The sequence below is a fragment of the Drosophila takahashii genome, chromosome 2L (genome assembly GCF_030179915.1).
Source record: "Drosophila takahashii strain IR98-3 E-12201 chromosome 2L, DtakHiC1v2, whole genome shotgun sequence".
Taxonomy (NCBI): Eukaryota; Metazoa; Arthropoda; class Insecta; order Diptera; family Drosophilidae; genus Drosophila; species Drosophila takahashii.
In genome coordinates, this window is record NC_091678.1 from 7689109 (window position 1) to 7707556 (window position 18448).

The 18448-nt window shown below is 38.9% G+C and overlaps 1 protein-coding gene across 1 annotated transcript; it reads left to right on the forward strand.

The window, feature by feature from the left end:
• The first annotated feature begins 9175 nt into the window (after positions 1–9175).
• Positions 9176–15475, forward strand: mid (midline). The gene is made up of 4 exons (XM_017157593.3): positions 9176–9669; positions 11548–12001; positions 13058–13343; positions 13857–15475. The coding sequence occupies exons 1-4, from the start codon at positions 9471–9473 to the stop codon at positions 14694–14696; spliced, it is 1779 nt and encodes a 592-aa protein (XP_017013082.2). The 5' UTR covers positions 9176–9470; the 3' UTR covers positions 14697–15475.
• The last annotated feature ends 2973 nt before the right edge of the window (positions 15476–18448 follow it).

Here is an 18448-nt window from a genome sequence, read left to right on the forward strand (position 1 = left end):
CCCTCCTGCAACACGTGTGTGTGTCGCCATATTTGCTTTTATTGCCCTGGTTCCGTTTGTTTATTATGTGATTTTCCATATGGCCAAAAACGTTTCTATGTGCGTGCGCTTTCAAGTTAATCGCACACAAATTTTTATGTTAATTTTCATAAATTTTATTGTCGCCCCAGAAAAGGTCTTTTTAATTAGTTTTCCTGTGTGGGATTTATATATTTATGTGGGGGAGCTGATGTTTCTTTTTGGGATCTGCTGCGGTTTTTTAAGAGTTGTAAGTCATAAACCGGGGAAACAACAAAATACTCCAAGTCGGGCAGTCAAGTGTCAAATTATCCAAAGGCGCTCGGGGAGTTGTAAACGTTTAGTCAGCGAGTGGGCCATTCGACCATAAAAAAAATAAGAGAAGAAAGAAAGGGGGAACTTCCAGGAGGGAGTGCCGAGAAAGAGCTAAGTTATTACATTTAGCGGGCACTAAAATGTCGCACAATCGCTATAAGGTGGCCTTACAAATTAGAAATGCAGTAAAAAATACGAGAGCTGTGTAGATCAGGCTCGTAAAGATTAGGAAGAATTTCCTATTAATTTATGTATGTTTATACAACAATAGCTAATTATGTTCCTCTTTCGAGAGGATTAACTTAATCATAATTGACAAAAGTGTTTAATAAATAGAATAATATTGTAATGTATTAAAAATAAATATTTTTAATCTTTAAAAATATTGTATTTTAATTTAACAAACGTGTTTCAATATTCATAAATATTATTATTATTTTGTATCAATTAAAAATAAATAAAATGTAAGCCCCCTAGTCACTAGTCAAATAGTACAACCGATTTTTTAACAATATATTTAGAAAACAAAAGAGTATTCATAGTTTGAAAATTTAGTAACTGAAGTATCTCTAAACCATTTAAGTACAACACGATCCCTGATCTTCCATCATTTCGCAGCGATCGTGTTTGAATGGTCTGGGCAAAATCAGTGCGGAAAATGGGAAAGTCTCGGGGTTTTGCGAGTATGTGATCAATCATCGTTGTTTCTGGGTGGCGTGTATGTGTGGCAAACCCAAATCCAAACCCAAGACCCCTCCCCCTGATGAACCAGATCGATCAACGTGATTGACAAAGCGACAAACAAACAAACAAGCTAACAAGGATTCACAATATTTGAATAAGGCCCAATTGAAAATAGTTCCGCATTGTTTCGTGTTTTTGTGGATGGAAAGTGTCACAATTGAAGCAGCGCAGCTGTAGCTTCGTTTTCCGATCGAATTTTCGGCAGACCCCTCGTATTTTATCCCTGTGATAGATGGTCGGTCCAATTTGAGTGAGTGCGTGGCGGTTGATTCATCGGAGGGCAACCAGGGCGACTAATGTAATTACCAAGGAGAGTTGGCCAGGGAGTCGCATCAGCTTAATCATTCCAACTAATTGCCTTGGGCCACAAGACTTTCCCGATGAAATAAAAAAGCGCTTAAAAAAGCAGCAAGTGGGCCCCGGGGAAACAGGACAGGCCAATTATGCTGATGGTAAACAAATTGCGCACGTTCCATGGCATCAAAATTAGTGGAACAAGAGCAGGAAAAAAAGCAACAAAAATATACAGAATAAGAAAGAAAGGAGCTGACATTACAGAAGGACACGCCAGGCCTGATGAAACTGAAACTGAGCCGGGCCGAAAGATCTAATTACGCTAATGACAATGGTCGATGCAATTAAACGCTTCAATCGAGCTGCGTGCAATGACGACATAAGGTCAAAGTCATCCTCTTAAATCGAGAGAGTCAGCTGGCCAAGGAATCGAACGCAATATGAATTCATTACGATTCGATAACGAAGCTAAATGCAACGAAGCCATTTAAACTCTGGCTTCTGTCGGCAGTTGCACGCGAGCTCTAAAAAATAATGCAAAAAAACACTGGAAGAAAAATCAGAAACCAAATGCAAAGGGTTACAGGCAAGAGAAATAAAAGCCTTGAAAATATTATATATGATTCTGAATAAAGAATATATTAAAATGTTTTATTGCCTAAAAAAAAAGAAAGCAGATCAAAAATCTATCATTTTCGCGTGCTAAAAAACATAAAATTTATTATTTAACCCATTTCCGTTTTTTGGATAATTTCATAATTTAGGCCCGTTTTCTCGACCGCCAGTTAAATTTAAAGTAGGGTTTAAACTCTGATATCCCATACGATTCCAAGGTTTTAATAAGTTGTTAGCTCAAAATATTTTGAAAAATGTTATATTAATTGATTTTAGTAAACAAATTTTTCAAATTTCTTTTATAAAAATAGGTGAAATTATTTTTTAGTCTTAAAAACATAAATTAAAGATTTAAATTTAATATTTAGGTATTCACTAACATTTATAAATGTAAAATACTTTTGTTACTGTTTTAATACTTTTTCTTTCAAGAAACTCATGAAACAGATGCAATCATTTTTCAGTGTCAAGAAACTCCGAGAAAAGAGCCTTCTTCCGCCACAATTTAAGCGGATTTAGCGCCTGTTGACGCCTCTCGAATTTCCAGAGACCGCACACAGTGCTTCATTAGCAACACCTACGAAAAGGCGAAAGGAGGGCGATGTATCCTTTTGGCCATTGCCTCATCAAAGGGTGTTTTGCAGGCGGACTGAAAGGAAGGAGCAGGCGAAGTCGAAACCCTAGACGTGCTCACAAAAAAAAAAAGGGAAACATTTCTGGGCGTTGCAAAAGACCTCACATGAGGCCTGGAGATTAAGGCATTGACTCATTTGAATGGAAGCGAGCCTGCGAGTGTGAATAATGAGTGTTAAAAGTGTAACACACAACATATTGGAAATATTTAAAGAGGGATTGTAAAAAAAATAACAAAATATAAAAAAAAAATATTTAAATTTTTTGGAATATATGGTAATAAATAATATAATATTAATATAAATATTTAAATTTCTTAATAATTATGGATAACCCTTAATAAAAACCCACAAATAAACACTCAATGATAACTGTGCCTCGAATCCTGTCATTTCACCCAGGAATAACTATAACCCTCCAAATCAATCCTGTATCTGTCACAATCGAAGGAATGGAAACCATCTTGGGCACAACCCAAAAACAGCATCCTGAAAACCACACACAAGCAACCTAATTATGATTGATGTGAAACTGGAAAACCAATTCCACATCTATGAAGTGCTCATTAAAACCGCATCAAAAGTCGAACAATGGAGGGATATTTTTCAAAGGATGCTGGATGCCTCAAATGCAAATCAAATATGAAATTTTTTAATATTTTGTTGGCACAACACAACAAATTTCAATATAATGCCGAGGGGACGAGCGCGCAGAGCGTGGAAAATGATCTATTGCCCAGAGAAAGAAGGTCGAAGGACGAAGGACCGAGCCTGATCTTTTTCTGGGCAGATGCAGCAGCATCTTCGAGGAGTCTTCCCCTTTATTTCTTCCCTAACAATTTGAATTCAATTTAGAGCAAACGGTTCAGCTTGACTTGACTTGTGCCCTGTGACAGACAGAACAGAAAATATAAAAGGACATTTCGTTTGTTTGTTTTTCTCTCCTTGCCTCGGTGAAAATTTATGACAAAAGGACATGTGCAACATTTGCAGGCTGCCCCGCGTCGTGTTTTATTTTTTAACGATCTTGTGGAACCACCATTTTGTGGCATAGAAATAGAGAACCTCCCTAAAAAACCTTGGGTTTCATTAATCAACTGCTGCACGTGTTCCAGGCGCTAAGAAGTCAATCTATATAAATGCCAGGAAACCCGCCCACTTTTCTTTTTTGGGCACACAAACCTCAATTATGTTGTGCAATGAATGAAAGTGAGATTGCGGCAAGTGCAAGAGGACTTCCTTCTTTCGCACTTTTAGCTCCCGGATTAGGTTTAGATCTCTTTTCGAATCCCCGAGCGCACCTGGATCGCAGTTGGTGGGCGCTGGCCAAAAAGGATAATTGCAGCAATTCTCCTGGGGCGAAAAGTGGGTGTTGCGACTTTAGCGGCTTAGGACTCCTTCGGCAAACAACCCAAAACGTCGGTCAAGTTCAAATGGCAAAGGATATTTCTGTATTTTAGGAACCTGTTGTAATTGACACCTTAAAACACGGCAGTCCTTCGATCAACCGCACTGGTGGATTTCTGTCAGTGCGACGGCGCGTTTGATCCTGCCCCCAGGAAGTGCTAGAAATTCGCAGAAATTGCCACTACAAACGAACCGCTCGAAAGGGAAATATTTTGGGGATTAGCATACGCAAATTATGGATAAGTAAAAAATTTCCTTAGTATCGGAGCCGTTTTCACGAATTTTAAGGATAAATAAAAACACTTATGACATAGTTTTTCATAATCATAAAAAACTAAATCAATCATTTTAGGAGTATTAAAAAAAATGATTTGAACTATCTTCTACATTTTGTTTGAAAACAAATTAATTTAAAAAATAAAACCAAATTTAGAAACAAAATAGAAGATCGAAGAAAGGAAAAAAATATTTTTTAAAGGACACTTAAATATGTTTTCATTAAATTTTGGCACAGCAGTAACAACTTAAAATTGTAAATAAAAATAATAAAAAACGTTCACCTTGCACTCTTATCATTTTGCCAATTTGACATTTCGCTGCTGTGTAATATTCCCGATAATTTATGAAATTTCATTATAACTTTAGCAGTTTTCTCTCCGCTTCTGTAGATTGGGTAATAATTACCGGCAAATTGCCGACTCAAAGTGAACTCATTTCGCCCGTTTGCAATTACGGGCACTCTTGGGTAATCTCCGCGCATCTTAAAGATCCAATCCCCGAGTCGCTGACTTTGCAGCTGCCTCTCCAGATTTGCAATGTGAAATCGCCGTCTGTAATTGGGCCATAAAAAAGGAGAAGGATCCACCAGCTGCCCGGGTGGATATGTAAATTTAGTGTTAAGGTGCACAAAATGGGCGTTTTAGTGAAGATTAAGCCGACTCAAAGAGCTTCGACTCCAATTGCAAAGGGGAAAACCTTACAAAAAGTGAAGGGAAAACAAGGAGGGGCGTCGCCCGACAATGACATAAATTTTAGAGCAGAATACAAAAAAAAAAACAAATAAATAAAGCCAAGATTCTGGGGCCTCAGTATTACGCATCGTTTAAGTTGTGATTTATGTGGCAAAGCCGAAAACCCTTCAGAAACACACAGAGAAACACACACGGACATCCCAGAGATTGAGGCTCGGATTCGGTTTGTTAATGAGTCAAATTACACACACAGCACCACAAAGGGGTTAAGAGGGCGAGGGGGGTTTTGCTGAGTGGCCGCCGAAAGGTGTGACAATTGTTACTGCACACGTAGGATATAAATATATAGGTATATGTATATATAAAAGCAGCCAACTCAGAGATATGCAAAGATTTATGGTGTCTGCAAAAAGGGAATTCCCAGAAAATTTGCTACTATTCCTAGCGGTCTACTGTGGTTTTTTGTACACCAAAAATTACTGTAAAAAAAACTGGCCAACTTTTAGCGGAATTGCTACCGGGCTAAGAGGAAAAATGAGTGGAAAAACTCGCAGCCGGTAGCCAAAAGAGAGTGTCGGGCATTTATCAAAGCGTCGGCTCCGTTTTGAAGATGCACCCAAAAGCCGAAAAAACCGAAACACCCAAAACAAGCAGGTCCCCAGGGCAAAGCCCAGAAAGCAAAAACCCAACCCAATGAGTTTCATTAATAAATTCCAGAACAAAACAGCCAGACAAACCGGTTGCCCCAGCCTTCTTCCTCCTTTTACACCCAGAAATATTCTTCTTTTTTTTTGTGGGCGTTCTCGGTGCAAACAACTGAAAATAATGGAAAATATTTGGTAAATATTTGCGGGCTGGCCACAGGACACGAGGGAAATGCGTGAAGGATGAAAGATGATTTGGCAAATGTCCTCGCCAGACAAAGCGGCACCGAAAAACTGGAAATACCTAATGTGATTTGAGGATCTTCAAGGGGAAGAATGAAGATTCCTTTGGATTATGAATTATTAATTCTGTAATACGATTTGGTATGGGTAAAGTAAAGAGAGAGTATAAAAAATACTGAAATAGTTTAAGCTATGAATTTTGAAATATATTAAATTAATACTTAAGCAATGTTTAAGCAATAATTATAAACAATATCTTTATTTATTGGTTGTAATTTCTAATATTTTGCTTTGAAGTTCCATAAATTGAATAAATAATGTTTGTTGCTATGCATTTTATAATAATATTTTTTCTTTATGTATTCAAGAAAATAAAATTGTTATAAAATACAATGTAATAACAAGTAATAATACAAAATCATATTTCCACATCTCAGCACACATGTTGCTGCGATTCCGCCTTATAAATAGAAACTCAATAGTGCTTGGGTTGCTTCCGCTTTTAATGCTTATCGGGCGGATTTTGAAGTCGCGGCAAGTGCCGAGCGGAAATTCACCGCTTCCTCGTCTTCAGACCCCTTTAAAAGTATAAAAATAAAAATAATAAGAACACGTGCCTCCCACTTCAGGGCGGCTCAAGTGCCAGAAAAATCGAGAAAAAGAAACCCCCCTTGATAAACCCTTTGCAATCGAAGCCCCGGAAAGTGTTATATGAACTTAAGAAGCGGAAATGCCGCAGACAAAATAAGGGAAACTCAAGTGAGCAAAGGGAAAAATGAAATTGAAGCCAGCTCAAAACATTAGTTATCTATTTGCCCATTGATCATCAATCAAAGTGACCGCCCCAGGAAAATTGGAGCAGGAAAATATGTCCTTCTCATTGACCAATGGAAATTTCCACAATTCTGTCGGCCGAATTTAAAGTGAAAGTATTCGATTACCCAAAGCGATCGTTAAAAAAAGAAGGAAAAGTATCGAAGAAATTTATAAAATTGCCGACAAAGCCAAGGGCAAAAATACTTGAGATCTCAAGAGGGAAAGGACATAACAAGGAGAAAGTCAAACGAGGACAGTTAGCCGCACTAATTAACAAGCAAAATTGTTTATTTTTACAAGTGCCAAGTGGCCACTTTTTTCTTCTGAGCGGCCGCCCTTTGTTTTCACAACTTGTGTTTTCCTTGGCTTTTGACATTTTGGTGACATACGCGACTGCCACCTAAAAAGACACACATGTAGATGGACAGTAAAGGGCAAACTAATAGGACTCATTGCAGGCATAACAAACATTGTTCTATTTTTTTTCCAGTTTTACAAATTATTTTTAAACATTTTTCAAAATTTTTTCCATGTTTCTTTAAATTTAAAGAGGTTTATTCTATTTTAATTTGGACTATAACAAATATTTGATAAATTCTCTTAAGGTAAATATTTATTTGAGACTCTAACACTAAATTTAATTTAATATGCAAGGGATATTCCTCATAATGAACTATTAAATCGACTGCAATTGTAACCAGAACACACACGACGTATCCCTCCCACTCCACTTTCAGCATTTCTCCCAGGGTGAAAGTGTCAAAGTGACATGCCCACTTTGTCTTTCCCCGACGTAAAAAATGTCTCAAATTACAGAAATCACACAACAAGAAGATATTTTCCTCGCACAGGATAAGCGGGATTAGTCAGCTTGTTAGTTAGTTAGGATCTCCAGATTCCGGAACTCGGGATCTCAGGATTTCCTTTCTTCATAATTGGCGACCCTCACGACGACACGTAATGAATTTGACGAACTGTCACTTTGTATGAATTTCCTTTTTCTCAATCGCATTTTCTTTGCATTTTTTAGCGGGTTAATTGGCACTGACAAAGGTCTTGACTTTGGCCTGGGAAACATAACGATTTGTTGACATTTGTAAATATTATGGGGGAAATTTTCTAGGGGAGTGGCTTCTGTCATATTGCATGCAAATATGAGAAATTGTTCTATAAGTTGTTATTAAAAATACTGCATTGATGGGGCGTTACTAAATTGGAAAGATCCCTGTTATTTACTTTTATAGTGGTTTTGCTGAAGGGAAATTCTTTGGTGGTGGGTCGCAATGGTTGAAATTAAAATTTAGGGTTCTTGTAAAAGGGTTGATTGTTAGGATTGTAAATGACGTTTTAAAACATAGGCTAAGGCAAAAAAAACTGATAAGATAGAAACTTCATGTTTAAAAAAGATTATTCGTATAAAATAGATTCTTCACAACCGTAAAAATGTTTTATAAAAATACGCTTAGTTAATTTTAAAGTAAAAATTCTTATTTATTATGTTTCTGAAAAAATATAACATTTTGTCCTAAATGCAAATTAATTACGTATACGTAATATACAATTCTACAATTTCTGGAAAATAAAATAATTTTCCCTGAAACTGAAAAAAGGATTTTAAAAACTTTGAAATACTATATTGCTTCTTAAAAGAATTAAAGACATCCAAATTCTTTTTAGATGTTATTTCCCCGGCTTACACAAAACAACATTTTCGTAGCTGAAACTAATAAATTCTCAACGCATGATTGCAATAACCTTGACTCAAGGTCCATGTCCTTGCAGATGAATAAAAAAAACAGAAAACAGCAGGATGCAACTGCGAAAAAAACCGAGGAAGAAAAACTCACTCAAATTCCATTGAGTGAGCGGCGGAACGTGTTGGAAACGAAATGAAACAGTCGCTCAAAACGGAAGATGGAAGAAACCGAAACCGTGAGAAGAGGAGATAACAGGAAATGGAATGCGACGACAACGGCGAAAAGTTGTCTAAAAAAATCGAAGAAAAACCGCAAGCAAAACGTTGGCACTTCATAAATGGGCGAGAAAGAGAGGCGAAGAGAGAGAGGAGAGCGAATGAGAGGCAGCTATGGGGGTGCCATTAAGTGCAAGCGAGAGAGCCAAAAGCGCCGACATTTTTAATTGTAAATGAGTTATGACGCCTTCGCTAGAGAGAGAGGTGGGGAGCGGGAAAGAGAGGGGCGCAAGTTGCTGACAGCGCCGCCTCTCTCTCTGTCGCACGTTGCCTCCCCCGCCGTATTTTCCAATTGGAAAACGCACCGAGAGAGCGAGCGGCGTTTTCACTCAGTGTGTGAGAGGCCCTATGGTTGACCCACTCGCACTTGGACTTTGAAGGGTAAACCATATAGTTGTCTCGCTTGCTCAAGTATCTGAAAGATATGCGGGAAAACTGGTTTCCCGAGTTTTGTGCCTGCCGTCGTTTTCGACTTCTCTTCTCAGCGGCAACAATTTCCTGACACAATTCAGTTCGTCGTCGCCTGCCTTCCGTTGCGCACACACTCAGTCCGCGAGATTCTCAGTTCGCGTGCGCCAAAGATACAAAAGAAAGCAAAAGATACAGATAACAGAGATCTGAAAGATACAAACACACCTTCGAGATATCAAATCCCAAGCTAAAAAGTGCTGAAAATGCAGATAGCTTTATAAGTGCCAAGTGTTGACAAGTGCCCAGATACAATATCTAAAAAATACCCGAAAAAGGGTATTTTTACAGTTCAAATCCCTATAGAGAACGAATAGAAAACACATACAAAATGCTGGTGGGTTCGCATCCGTATTTGTGCAACGGCGTTGTGCCCGCTGCAACCGCAAATACCGCTCCGAATGCCAGTGCACAGACAGCAACAACGACCGCCAGCAAAAGTGCCGCCGGCTCGGCGACGGACTTTTCCATCGCCGCCATCATGGCCCGCGAAGATGCCTCCAGTCGGGAGTCCTCCATCCGCAGTGCAAGTAAGTTGAGATACGATCTTGAAATACCCTCTATAAGGAGTTACTTCTAGGAGTTAAATAGGGAAAATAGCCAGTCAGTTGTTAGAAAATATCTTTAGTCTGTTTTTCTTAAATATTTATGAGTTAGAAGCTTGAATAGGGTATAATATGGTTTTAGATCCAAGCACATATTAAAGATACTTCTTATAAAGAGCAAGTAATTGGTGTTTTTCATAATTTTTGGCTAACAAGGCGAAACATAAATTTGTTTGGTTAAGAATTTGACGAATATATCTCCTAAAAGGAGCTTTCACTTTGAAACATTGCATTATAATAACTAAATAAAGTCTGAATTATTTTTTGTTTTATTTTTAAGCATTTTTAAAATTTGAACTTTCGTTTTTTCTATATATTTTGGGAATTATAAGCCACTCAAATAAAGAGTACTCAAAGATACAAACCAATATTTCATTGTCATACTAAAATAAATAAAAACAAATTACTTAAAAATTCCATCAACAACTCAGCGCCCAAGAATAAAACAGCTAACATTATTAGACACAAGACAATCGCTAATTGATTGCACAACAAATCTATTAAATTACTGTGTTGTCGCTTTGGGTGCGCAAAGCTCCATTTAATTGCCATTGACAATTAGCAGGCGTTTGAGCCCGGTCCGAATAACTAGTTCTCTTTGGCCGACGGCATTCGCAATTAAGCCAAGCCAAAGATCGCAAGTCAGATATATGTATATACAAAAACACTTGCAGCACTTATAACCGATAATATGCAAATTGTGCACAGCATCTAATCGCGTGGAATTCATATTTCCATCGGACGCCAAACAAAAGCTGCTAATTATGTTAATTAATTTTCAACAATGTGCTTCATTTTATTAATTTTACGAGGCGCAGAAAATTAGCGACGGCCAAAATCAAAACAAAAGACCCAACAGCAAAGTCTCATATTTTATGATCTTTTATCAAATATGCAGCTTTTTAATTTTTATACTTTTTTGTTTTGTTTATTTCCGTGGCTTTCCGTTTGCTTACTTTGCATTTTAACACCTACCGTCTGGGTTCACCTGCAAAAAAGCGAGCATATTCATTCGCTTAACCATTTCGTTACAATTTTCGGATGAAAATGGGAAAGCGTATGCCATATTTCGTCTTTGCCCTATAGGCATTCATATTATTCATCAACTTTTGCACACACCTTGGGGCCCTCGACTTTTTCTGTCTTTATGCAATGAAAAAGAGCAATCGCAGCTAGAGTTTCGGGCTGTTTAATTGCCAATTTGTGTTCAGTTTGCCAATTAAGCGAGCGGTCGTCTCATTGTCTCATTGAAATTGTAATCGTAACGCGAAGCGAAGCGGAAACTCCAAGAATATGAGACGACTCCACGCTGTCTGCCGCGAAATCCACTCCACCAGTCAATGTTGTCAACGGAAAAGCGGAAAAACGGCCGCAGTTTGGTTAAATGCACAGCGGAAAAATCGTTAAAATATCTAAAAGATTTTGTGATCAAAAATATATTACAGATTAGTGATTTTTTAAGAGTTTAGTGAGGTTTTTAAATGGAATACTTGGTGATTTACTATAGTAAAAATTTTCATAATATCCAACGTATTTTAAAAATATATATAAAATACTTTAAATGAGAAAACAACATTTAGAAAGTATTGTACAACGTGTGATAATTTACTTTTAACTGAAAACATATTTCACTTAATTTTTCAAGCTAAATATGCATTTATTTTTATAAATAGGGATACTTACATTTTTTTTAGCGTTTTTTCTCATGTGCATTTATTTTTTCACTTAACTTAAGCCCAAAACCAAAGTCTGCAATTCACATTTAATTTTCAATTTTCGCTTTTCCTTCTTGTGTCATTTAAGGTCCCATTTCGGTGGAGGATGAGGTTGACGTTGATGTCGTTGACTGCAGTGATGCCGAGGAGCCGCCGACCAAAGCCCGTCGTTTGAACCACCATCAGCACCACCATCACAGTCACCACAACAACAACAACCATAATAACAACAACAATAATGTGGCACACAAGAGTCGCAACAGCGTTGGTGGTGGCGCCGTGGCACAAACAGCTTCTGCGGAATCCCAGCTAAACACAAGCTCCACGAGCAGCCAAGGACGCTGCTCCACACCGCCCCAATCGCCGGGAACGGAGGACAGTGAGGAGCGTTTAACACCGGAACCGGTGCAGAAGGCACCCAAAATCGTTGGCTCCTGCAATTGCGACGACCTGAAGCCGGTGCAATGCCACCTGGAGACCAAAGAGCTGTGGGATCGCTTTCACGATCTCGGCACCGAGATGATCATCACCAAAACGGGCAGGTAAGCATCCAAAAACAAGCAACTATCCATCCATCAGTCAGTCAATCATTCAGTCAGTCGGCAGTGCAAACAGGCATTAGTTTAAATGGGGGAAAAAACGTGGGAGATTTTCGGGGGAGTTAAGTAATATTGGAAAAATTATGTATTAATAAAAATTGTTCATAAATTAATGCTAAAATTTTATTTCGATTTTTTATAAATAAAATACAATCAATTTACAAAGAGACATTTTCGGGGAGTTTAATAATAATATACAAATATTTTATTATGGCTAAAATCGTTTATAATGGTTATTTTACCATTGGTAAATATTTAAGAGAAACCCTGTTTTACATTCCTTTCATTTCCCACAATATTTTCACTCTTCACTTTTCCGAAAAACTCCTTTATTTCAAGAACAACTGCTCCTCTTTTATTATTTAAAATCTACTCTGGTCATAAATTGACTCGCCAAATGGTTTGCGATGTCAACAAAAATTTCATGCCATCTCAGGGACTGTGTGGGGTCCAAAAGAACTGTGCAAAAAATCAAGGGAAATTTGTATACCTGCTGGAAAAGAAAATCAGAGCTAAAGGCGTTACTGTTGTCAGCGGGAGAATGGGAACAAGATCAATCCAAATGACGACGGGTTGTCCACAGTCCACACACCTTTGCTCCCACACACCTGACCACACGCACACAGGTCACACAGATACACCTACATAGATACACCCTAATGATATTGTAAAAATCACACCTCGGAGTCGCAGACATCAGGGCGGTCCCCGAATTTCTCGCCCGAGGTTATGTCACCGGTTTTTTTTTTGGAGGGACACATTAAACCACAGGATATTGAACAGATTTTCTTTAAAGAAGGAAGAGTCTCTCGCTTTTGTTTTCATTGTCTGCACTTGTCAAAGCAGGGAAAATTTAGAAGAAAATCTAGAAGAAAATATAGTAGAAGCCCCCATAAATTGCGGACTTAACTAGCTGTGTGGCAATGCCCCCTAAAATATTTAGAATAATAGAAAAAAGTCTAATCGAATTCATTTTCTTTATTGTTACCCTTTTTCCAGACGCATGTTCCCCACTGTGCGAGTGAGTTTCTCGGGTCCGCTGAGGCAAATCCAGCCCGCCGATCGCTATGCCGTCCTAATGGACATCATCCCCATGGACTCGAAGCGGTATCGGTATGCCTACCATCGGTCCGCCTGGCTGGTGGCCGGCAAGGCCGACCCCGCCCCCCCAGCCCGCCTCTACGCCCATCCCGACAGTCCCTTCAGCTGCGAGGCGCTGCGCAAACAAGTCATCTCCTTCGAGAAGGTGAAGCTGACTAATAACGAAATGGATAAGAACGGACAGGTGAGTTGCGGTTGCGAAAGATACTCGGTTGCCGAGATACTGAGATACTGGAATAGCGAGATACTCAGATACTCGGTTACTGAGACATTCAGATGCTGAGGTAGCGATTAGCCGCGAGTGCTAAATGATTGATAATTTTGCAAGACGGGAAAATATACTGAAATTAATTCTGTTTTGATTAATGCAGCTTAGCTAAAAAAATAGAAAAATCTGTGTTGCTTATTTTTACTTAGAGAAAATTATTAAATGATCTTGCTTCTCTATATTTTTGTTACTTAAAAAACTTTATAAATGTTAAATGCATATTATTAATTTTTTTATTTTTTTATATTCGTGTTATTTAAAAGACTCCATTGATTACGATTATTCTGTTATATCATAGTTCATCAAACTTTAGAGCCATCTTTTAAAGGGGGTTTATCAATCATTTTCTCCACTTCCCTCATCCCAAGATATACCATTTTCAAACGACTTACTACAATGAAACCCTCTCCCTTTCTGTTCCCTTTCCAGATCGTCTTAAACTCGATGCACCGCTATCAGCCCCGCATTCACTTGGTTCGTTTGAGCCACGGCCAGAGCATTCCGTCGAATCCCAAGGAACTGCAGGACTTGGATCACAAGACCTACGTGTTCCCGGAGACCGTGTTCACGGCGGTGACTGCCTATCAGAATCAGCTGATTACCAAGCTGAAGATCGACTCTAATCCGTTCGCCAAGGGCTTTCGCGACTCCTCCCGCCTCACCGACTTCGATCGCGATCCAATGGAGGCCCTGCTCCTGGAGCAGCAGCTCCGGTCGCCACTGCGTCTCTTTCCCGATCCGCTGATGCAACAGTTTGCCGCCCAGGGAGATCCCTCCTCGATGGCCCTCTTCGAGAAGGCCCGCCAGCATCTGCAGATGTTCGGAGGCAACTCACCGTACGCGCAACTGATGATGCCACAAATGTATCAGGCGGCAGCGGCGGCAGCAGGTCCACCACCACCCCCACCTGGATTGGGCGCCTTCCACATGTTCCAGCAGCAATGGCCGCAACTTACCGCCGGCTTTCTGGCGAGTGCCAATCAGCAGGCCGCTGCCGCCCAAGCCGCCGCTCAAGCTCAAGCGCAGGCGCAGGCAGCAGCAGCGGCAGCAGCGATGGCCGCCAACAGGACGCCCCCGCCGCCGCCCACCGCCTCCACCCCCTCGTCGACGTCATCGGGATCCCCCTCCCCGGATATGCGACCCCGGCAGCAGTACCAGCGCTTCAGTCCCTACCAACTGCCCATCAACGGCGGGGGTCAAGGTCAGGGGCCACCGTCCTCGGCTGCCGGCTCTCCGCCCTCGGGAAACCGCAGCAGCCCCGCCCACTAAGCTAAAACGCCACCAAGTTCTTGCCACGAGCAGTATTAAAACTATAAACATTGGGTTTAAAAGTCGTCTAAAAACAGAAATTATAAGAGAAAAGATACCACAACTTTACTAAGATTTTTTAGATTTTTGAAAACTTTAATCCAATCCCAAAAATTGGAACACATTTTTTTTTAATTCAAAACGACTTTTATTCCCAATGAGAAATTAAAGAAAAAAGAAAACCTCTTTGTTGTAAATTATTTGTTGTTTATATAAAAAGCAAAAAAGAAAAACATTTCTCTCTCTATTTGTTGTAAAAATTGTATATTAATTTATAAGCTGTACAGTTCTTCTCACTTTCCCCTAGAGAATTTTTGTAATTTAGTTTAATTTATTGTACAAATGTTTCAATGTTGTTCAGAAGAAAAAAACTCATCTCAGTGTAAAGTTAGAACAAAATTCACTCAAAAAAGTATGCAAATAAAAAAATAAAATAAATATATATAAATAGAAACGCTGCACGATTGTAAACTATATATAGCTATATAGTGTAAACACTAATCGTTAGTTATGCTACTACATCTAATGATATATTCATAGTATTAATAATAAATTCATAGACGCTTCAGTTAGTTCTATTTATCCGGCGACGAAACGAAAAGATTTATTTAGCATAAATTAAAGGAGAGTAAAACCATAATCTGTATTCAATGTGAGCGCTAAAAAAAGTGAAAACACGAAAAATATTTAAACAAAAATTATTAAAAAAACAAAACAAAAAAAAACACAAACACAAACATACAAAAACAAATCAAAAATAAATAAAAATATGTGAATCAAAAATTTAATAAAATTTATTTTTATTGGGGCCTTTGACAAATAATGGAATATATTTTTAATTTCATTTATATTGTGCCATCAAATCAACATGTGTATAATCTCGAACAATTTCCCAACATCTCAAGTTTCGACAAGACTCACATTACCCGCTACTTATCCTTTATAAAAAATACTCCCCATAAATTACGCATTATAATGCCCTGACAAACACTTCATTGCACAGCTATGCAAAGTAGCCAGAAATCCTGTTTGAATTTCTCAAACAATATCGCAGATATATCCTGTTCCACATAGGCGTAATTCCTTGGGTGCAAGTGTCGCCTTGCCGGCAGAACAAATTGAAAAGGGAGAAGGCAGTCTGAAGGGAAAAAGATACAGATACCCCGGTACAGATACACACACTCTCTTGTTCAACGAATGCATTTTCATGGTCACTCAAAGTGAAATTTTTCATTGGGAGTTTCGGGTGTTCAGAAAATTCGATTGACACGCCGGAGTTTTGGGTCTTAAGTGGAGTCTTGATGGATGATTGGGCACTGGATTTGGGTCTGAATTTCTGGTGTGGATAAGCGTAGAAAAATCGTATTGAGAGTTTTTGGGATTTTTCCACTTTTCCCCATTTTGATTGAGGGCCCGAACTAATCGGAAATAATAGCATTTTTTGATAACTATATATAGTGGTCCCTCTTTGCCTAATTATAAAGAAATTAACTTGGAGGATAAACATCTTGTGGGGAGGGGAGGAAAATAATAACAACACTTCCTCTAATTATATGGTGAACTCATTGAAAAAGGTGCTATCGGCATTTGTCTATCTGGCACCTCACTTGCCAAATTTATATTTATACCTGCACTTTCCCTTCGGACATTATTATGTAGCTATCTCCAGGCGACGATCTTCGATGTTCGGGAAGCCCGAGTTAATTACAAACTAATCAGAAAAACAAACAAAACATTAGGCTATCGCCAGCAGGCGATCTTTACAGGAGCAACCACTTCGACGGGCATGGGTATGGGCATGGGTAGCATATACATATGTCAAATGTCGGGGTAATTTATAGGCCAAGACCGCCAAAGATCCATGTAGTCCAAGTGTCAAAACAAACAGAGCGCCGCCCCACACGAAAATGGTAACAAACTCATCATTTGCCAGTGGAACAAGATGGGGAAGCTCTGCTCTGAGCTCCCTTGGCATAAATTTCCTTTTGGCGTTTGCGTTTTCGTTTTAATTTGAATGTAAATGATGCTGACGCAGCTGTGGATCTCCGAGGCTTCTGGTACCCCCATACCATAAATATATATACTGTTTGCGATGGGGAAGTCTGGTGGGGAGTCTGATGAGCAGCAGACTTGTGGGCTAAGGTTAAATGTCGGGTGTCCAACAAGCAGTGACAAAATATTTAAATTTCCTCGGGGGGCGTTTGTAAATATTTGAGCCACTTAATTGGTGGGGCGTGGGTGGGCGGGACCCGGAATTGATTTATGCCGGCGAAGGGAAATCGATTTGAAAATGAACCCATTAAAATTAAACATATTTTTCAAGTGAAATATGGCTTACACAGTGCAACATGAAAAATGTAACCGCAATTCTGATTTCATGGGCGGAAAGAACTCATCGAAATAAGCTAAAACCCATTTGGGTTTCTCTGGCTTAGCTCGCGTTTACCTTTTATAGCGAGTTAAAGTTTTACATACAAAATTTATTTGTAACGGCCATATCTTCTGAACCGATTAAAATTTCACTTTCAAGTCTTCAGTGTTTATGTAGCTATGAACCCAAGGAACTAAATTGACAAATGACTCTTGCGCACTTAGCACCTAGTGCACCTAGCGCGTTAAAAAACAAATTTGCCTAATTTTTCGATTTTTAACGCGCTAGGTGTACGTCTTCGCAAGAGTCATTTGTCAATTTAGTTCCTTGGGTTCATAGCTACATAATCACTGAAGACTTGATAGTAAAATTTTAATCGGTTCACAAGATATGGCCGTTACAAATAAATTTTGTATGTAAAACTTTAACTCGCTATAATAGGTAAACGCGAGCTAAGCAACAGAAACCCAAATGGGTTTTAGCTTATTTCGATGAGTTCTTTCCGCCCATGAAATCAGAATTGCGGTTACATTTTATAACCCTAAAAATGTTGCACAGTGTTATTAAGGCGTAAAAAAATACAGTTCGTTTAGTTTTTGGGAAATTAAAAGTAACTAGATATAATAAACAAATTTAAAAAAATAATACCAGGCTTCTTAATTTTATACATGTTTTTATTTATATTTTATCTAATTTTCCTGGCTGTTTTTTTATTGAAAAGTTTTCAATTCTGCTGCATGACTTTCCGAATATGCAGCATTTTTCAGGCCGAGAATGAGTGGCCACGCGTTCGAGACAAGTTGCAAGTTGAACCGGCAATCAACAATCAACGCTGCCCCTGCCACGCCCCACTCATTAACCCAAACATGATCGGGCAAAATGTCTAACGGTAGATAGATGGGGGGTGGGAGGGCGTCCAAAGGGGGCGGGGCACGTGCGCCCAAGTGCCGCGGCACGTGTGCCACAAAGTGCGAGTTTATGGACAGCCGTGACACGGCGGTGCCACCAAATCCCTTGTCACCTTGGCGCCACGGTGAAAATTTGTAGAAATTAACATTTTTTGTTGGCCGCCGCTTGTCATTACATGAAATTGCATAAAAATCATTAGGAAAATTATTACAGTTGGCATTCTGTAAATTGAAAAGCTACCTAACTGATATTTTACTTAATTGTATCTTATAGTAATAAATAATATATTTTTTTCTCCCACAATAAACCATTATTAAATTATTATTATTTATATATTATTTCTCGGAGATGCTCTGACTTCGGAAAAGAGAGGAAGAAGAATCAAACTTCAAATCGATCATCGTTTCATATCGTGTTTTTTTTTTGGGAGTAT

What these genes read in the sequence shown, in the direction of transcription:
- mid (XM_017157593.3), top strand. Translation starts at nt 9,471, where the DNA reads ATGCTGGTGGGTTCGCATCCGTATTTGTGCAACGGCGTTGTGCCCGCT. An exon ending in GTCCTCCATCCGCAGTGCAA is followed by an intron (nt 9,670 to 11,547) that starts GTAAGTTGAGAT and finishes GTGTCATTTAAG; the next exon opens with GTCCCATTTCGGTGGAGGAT. An exon ending in AAATGGATAAGAACGGACAG is followed by an intron (nt 13,344 to 13,856) that starts GTGAGTTGCGGT and finishes TTCCCTTTCCAG; the next exon opens with ATCGTCTTAAACTCGATGCA.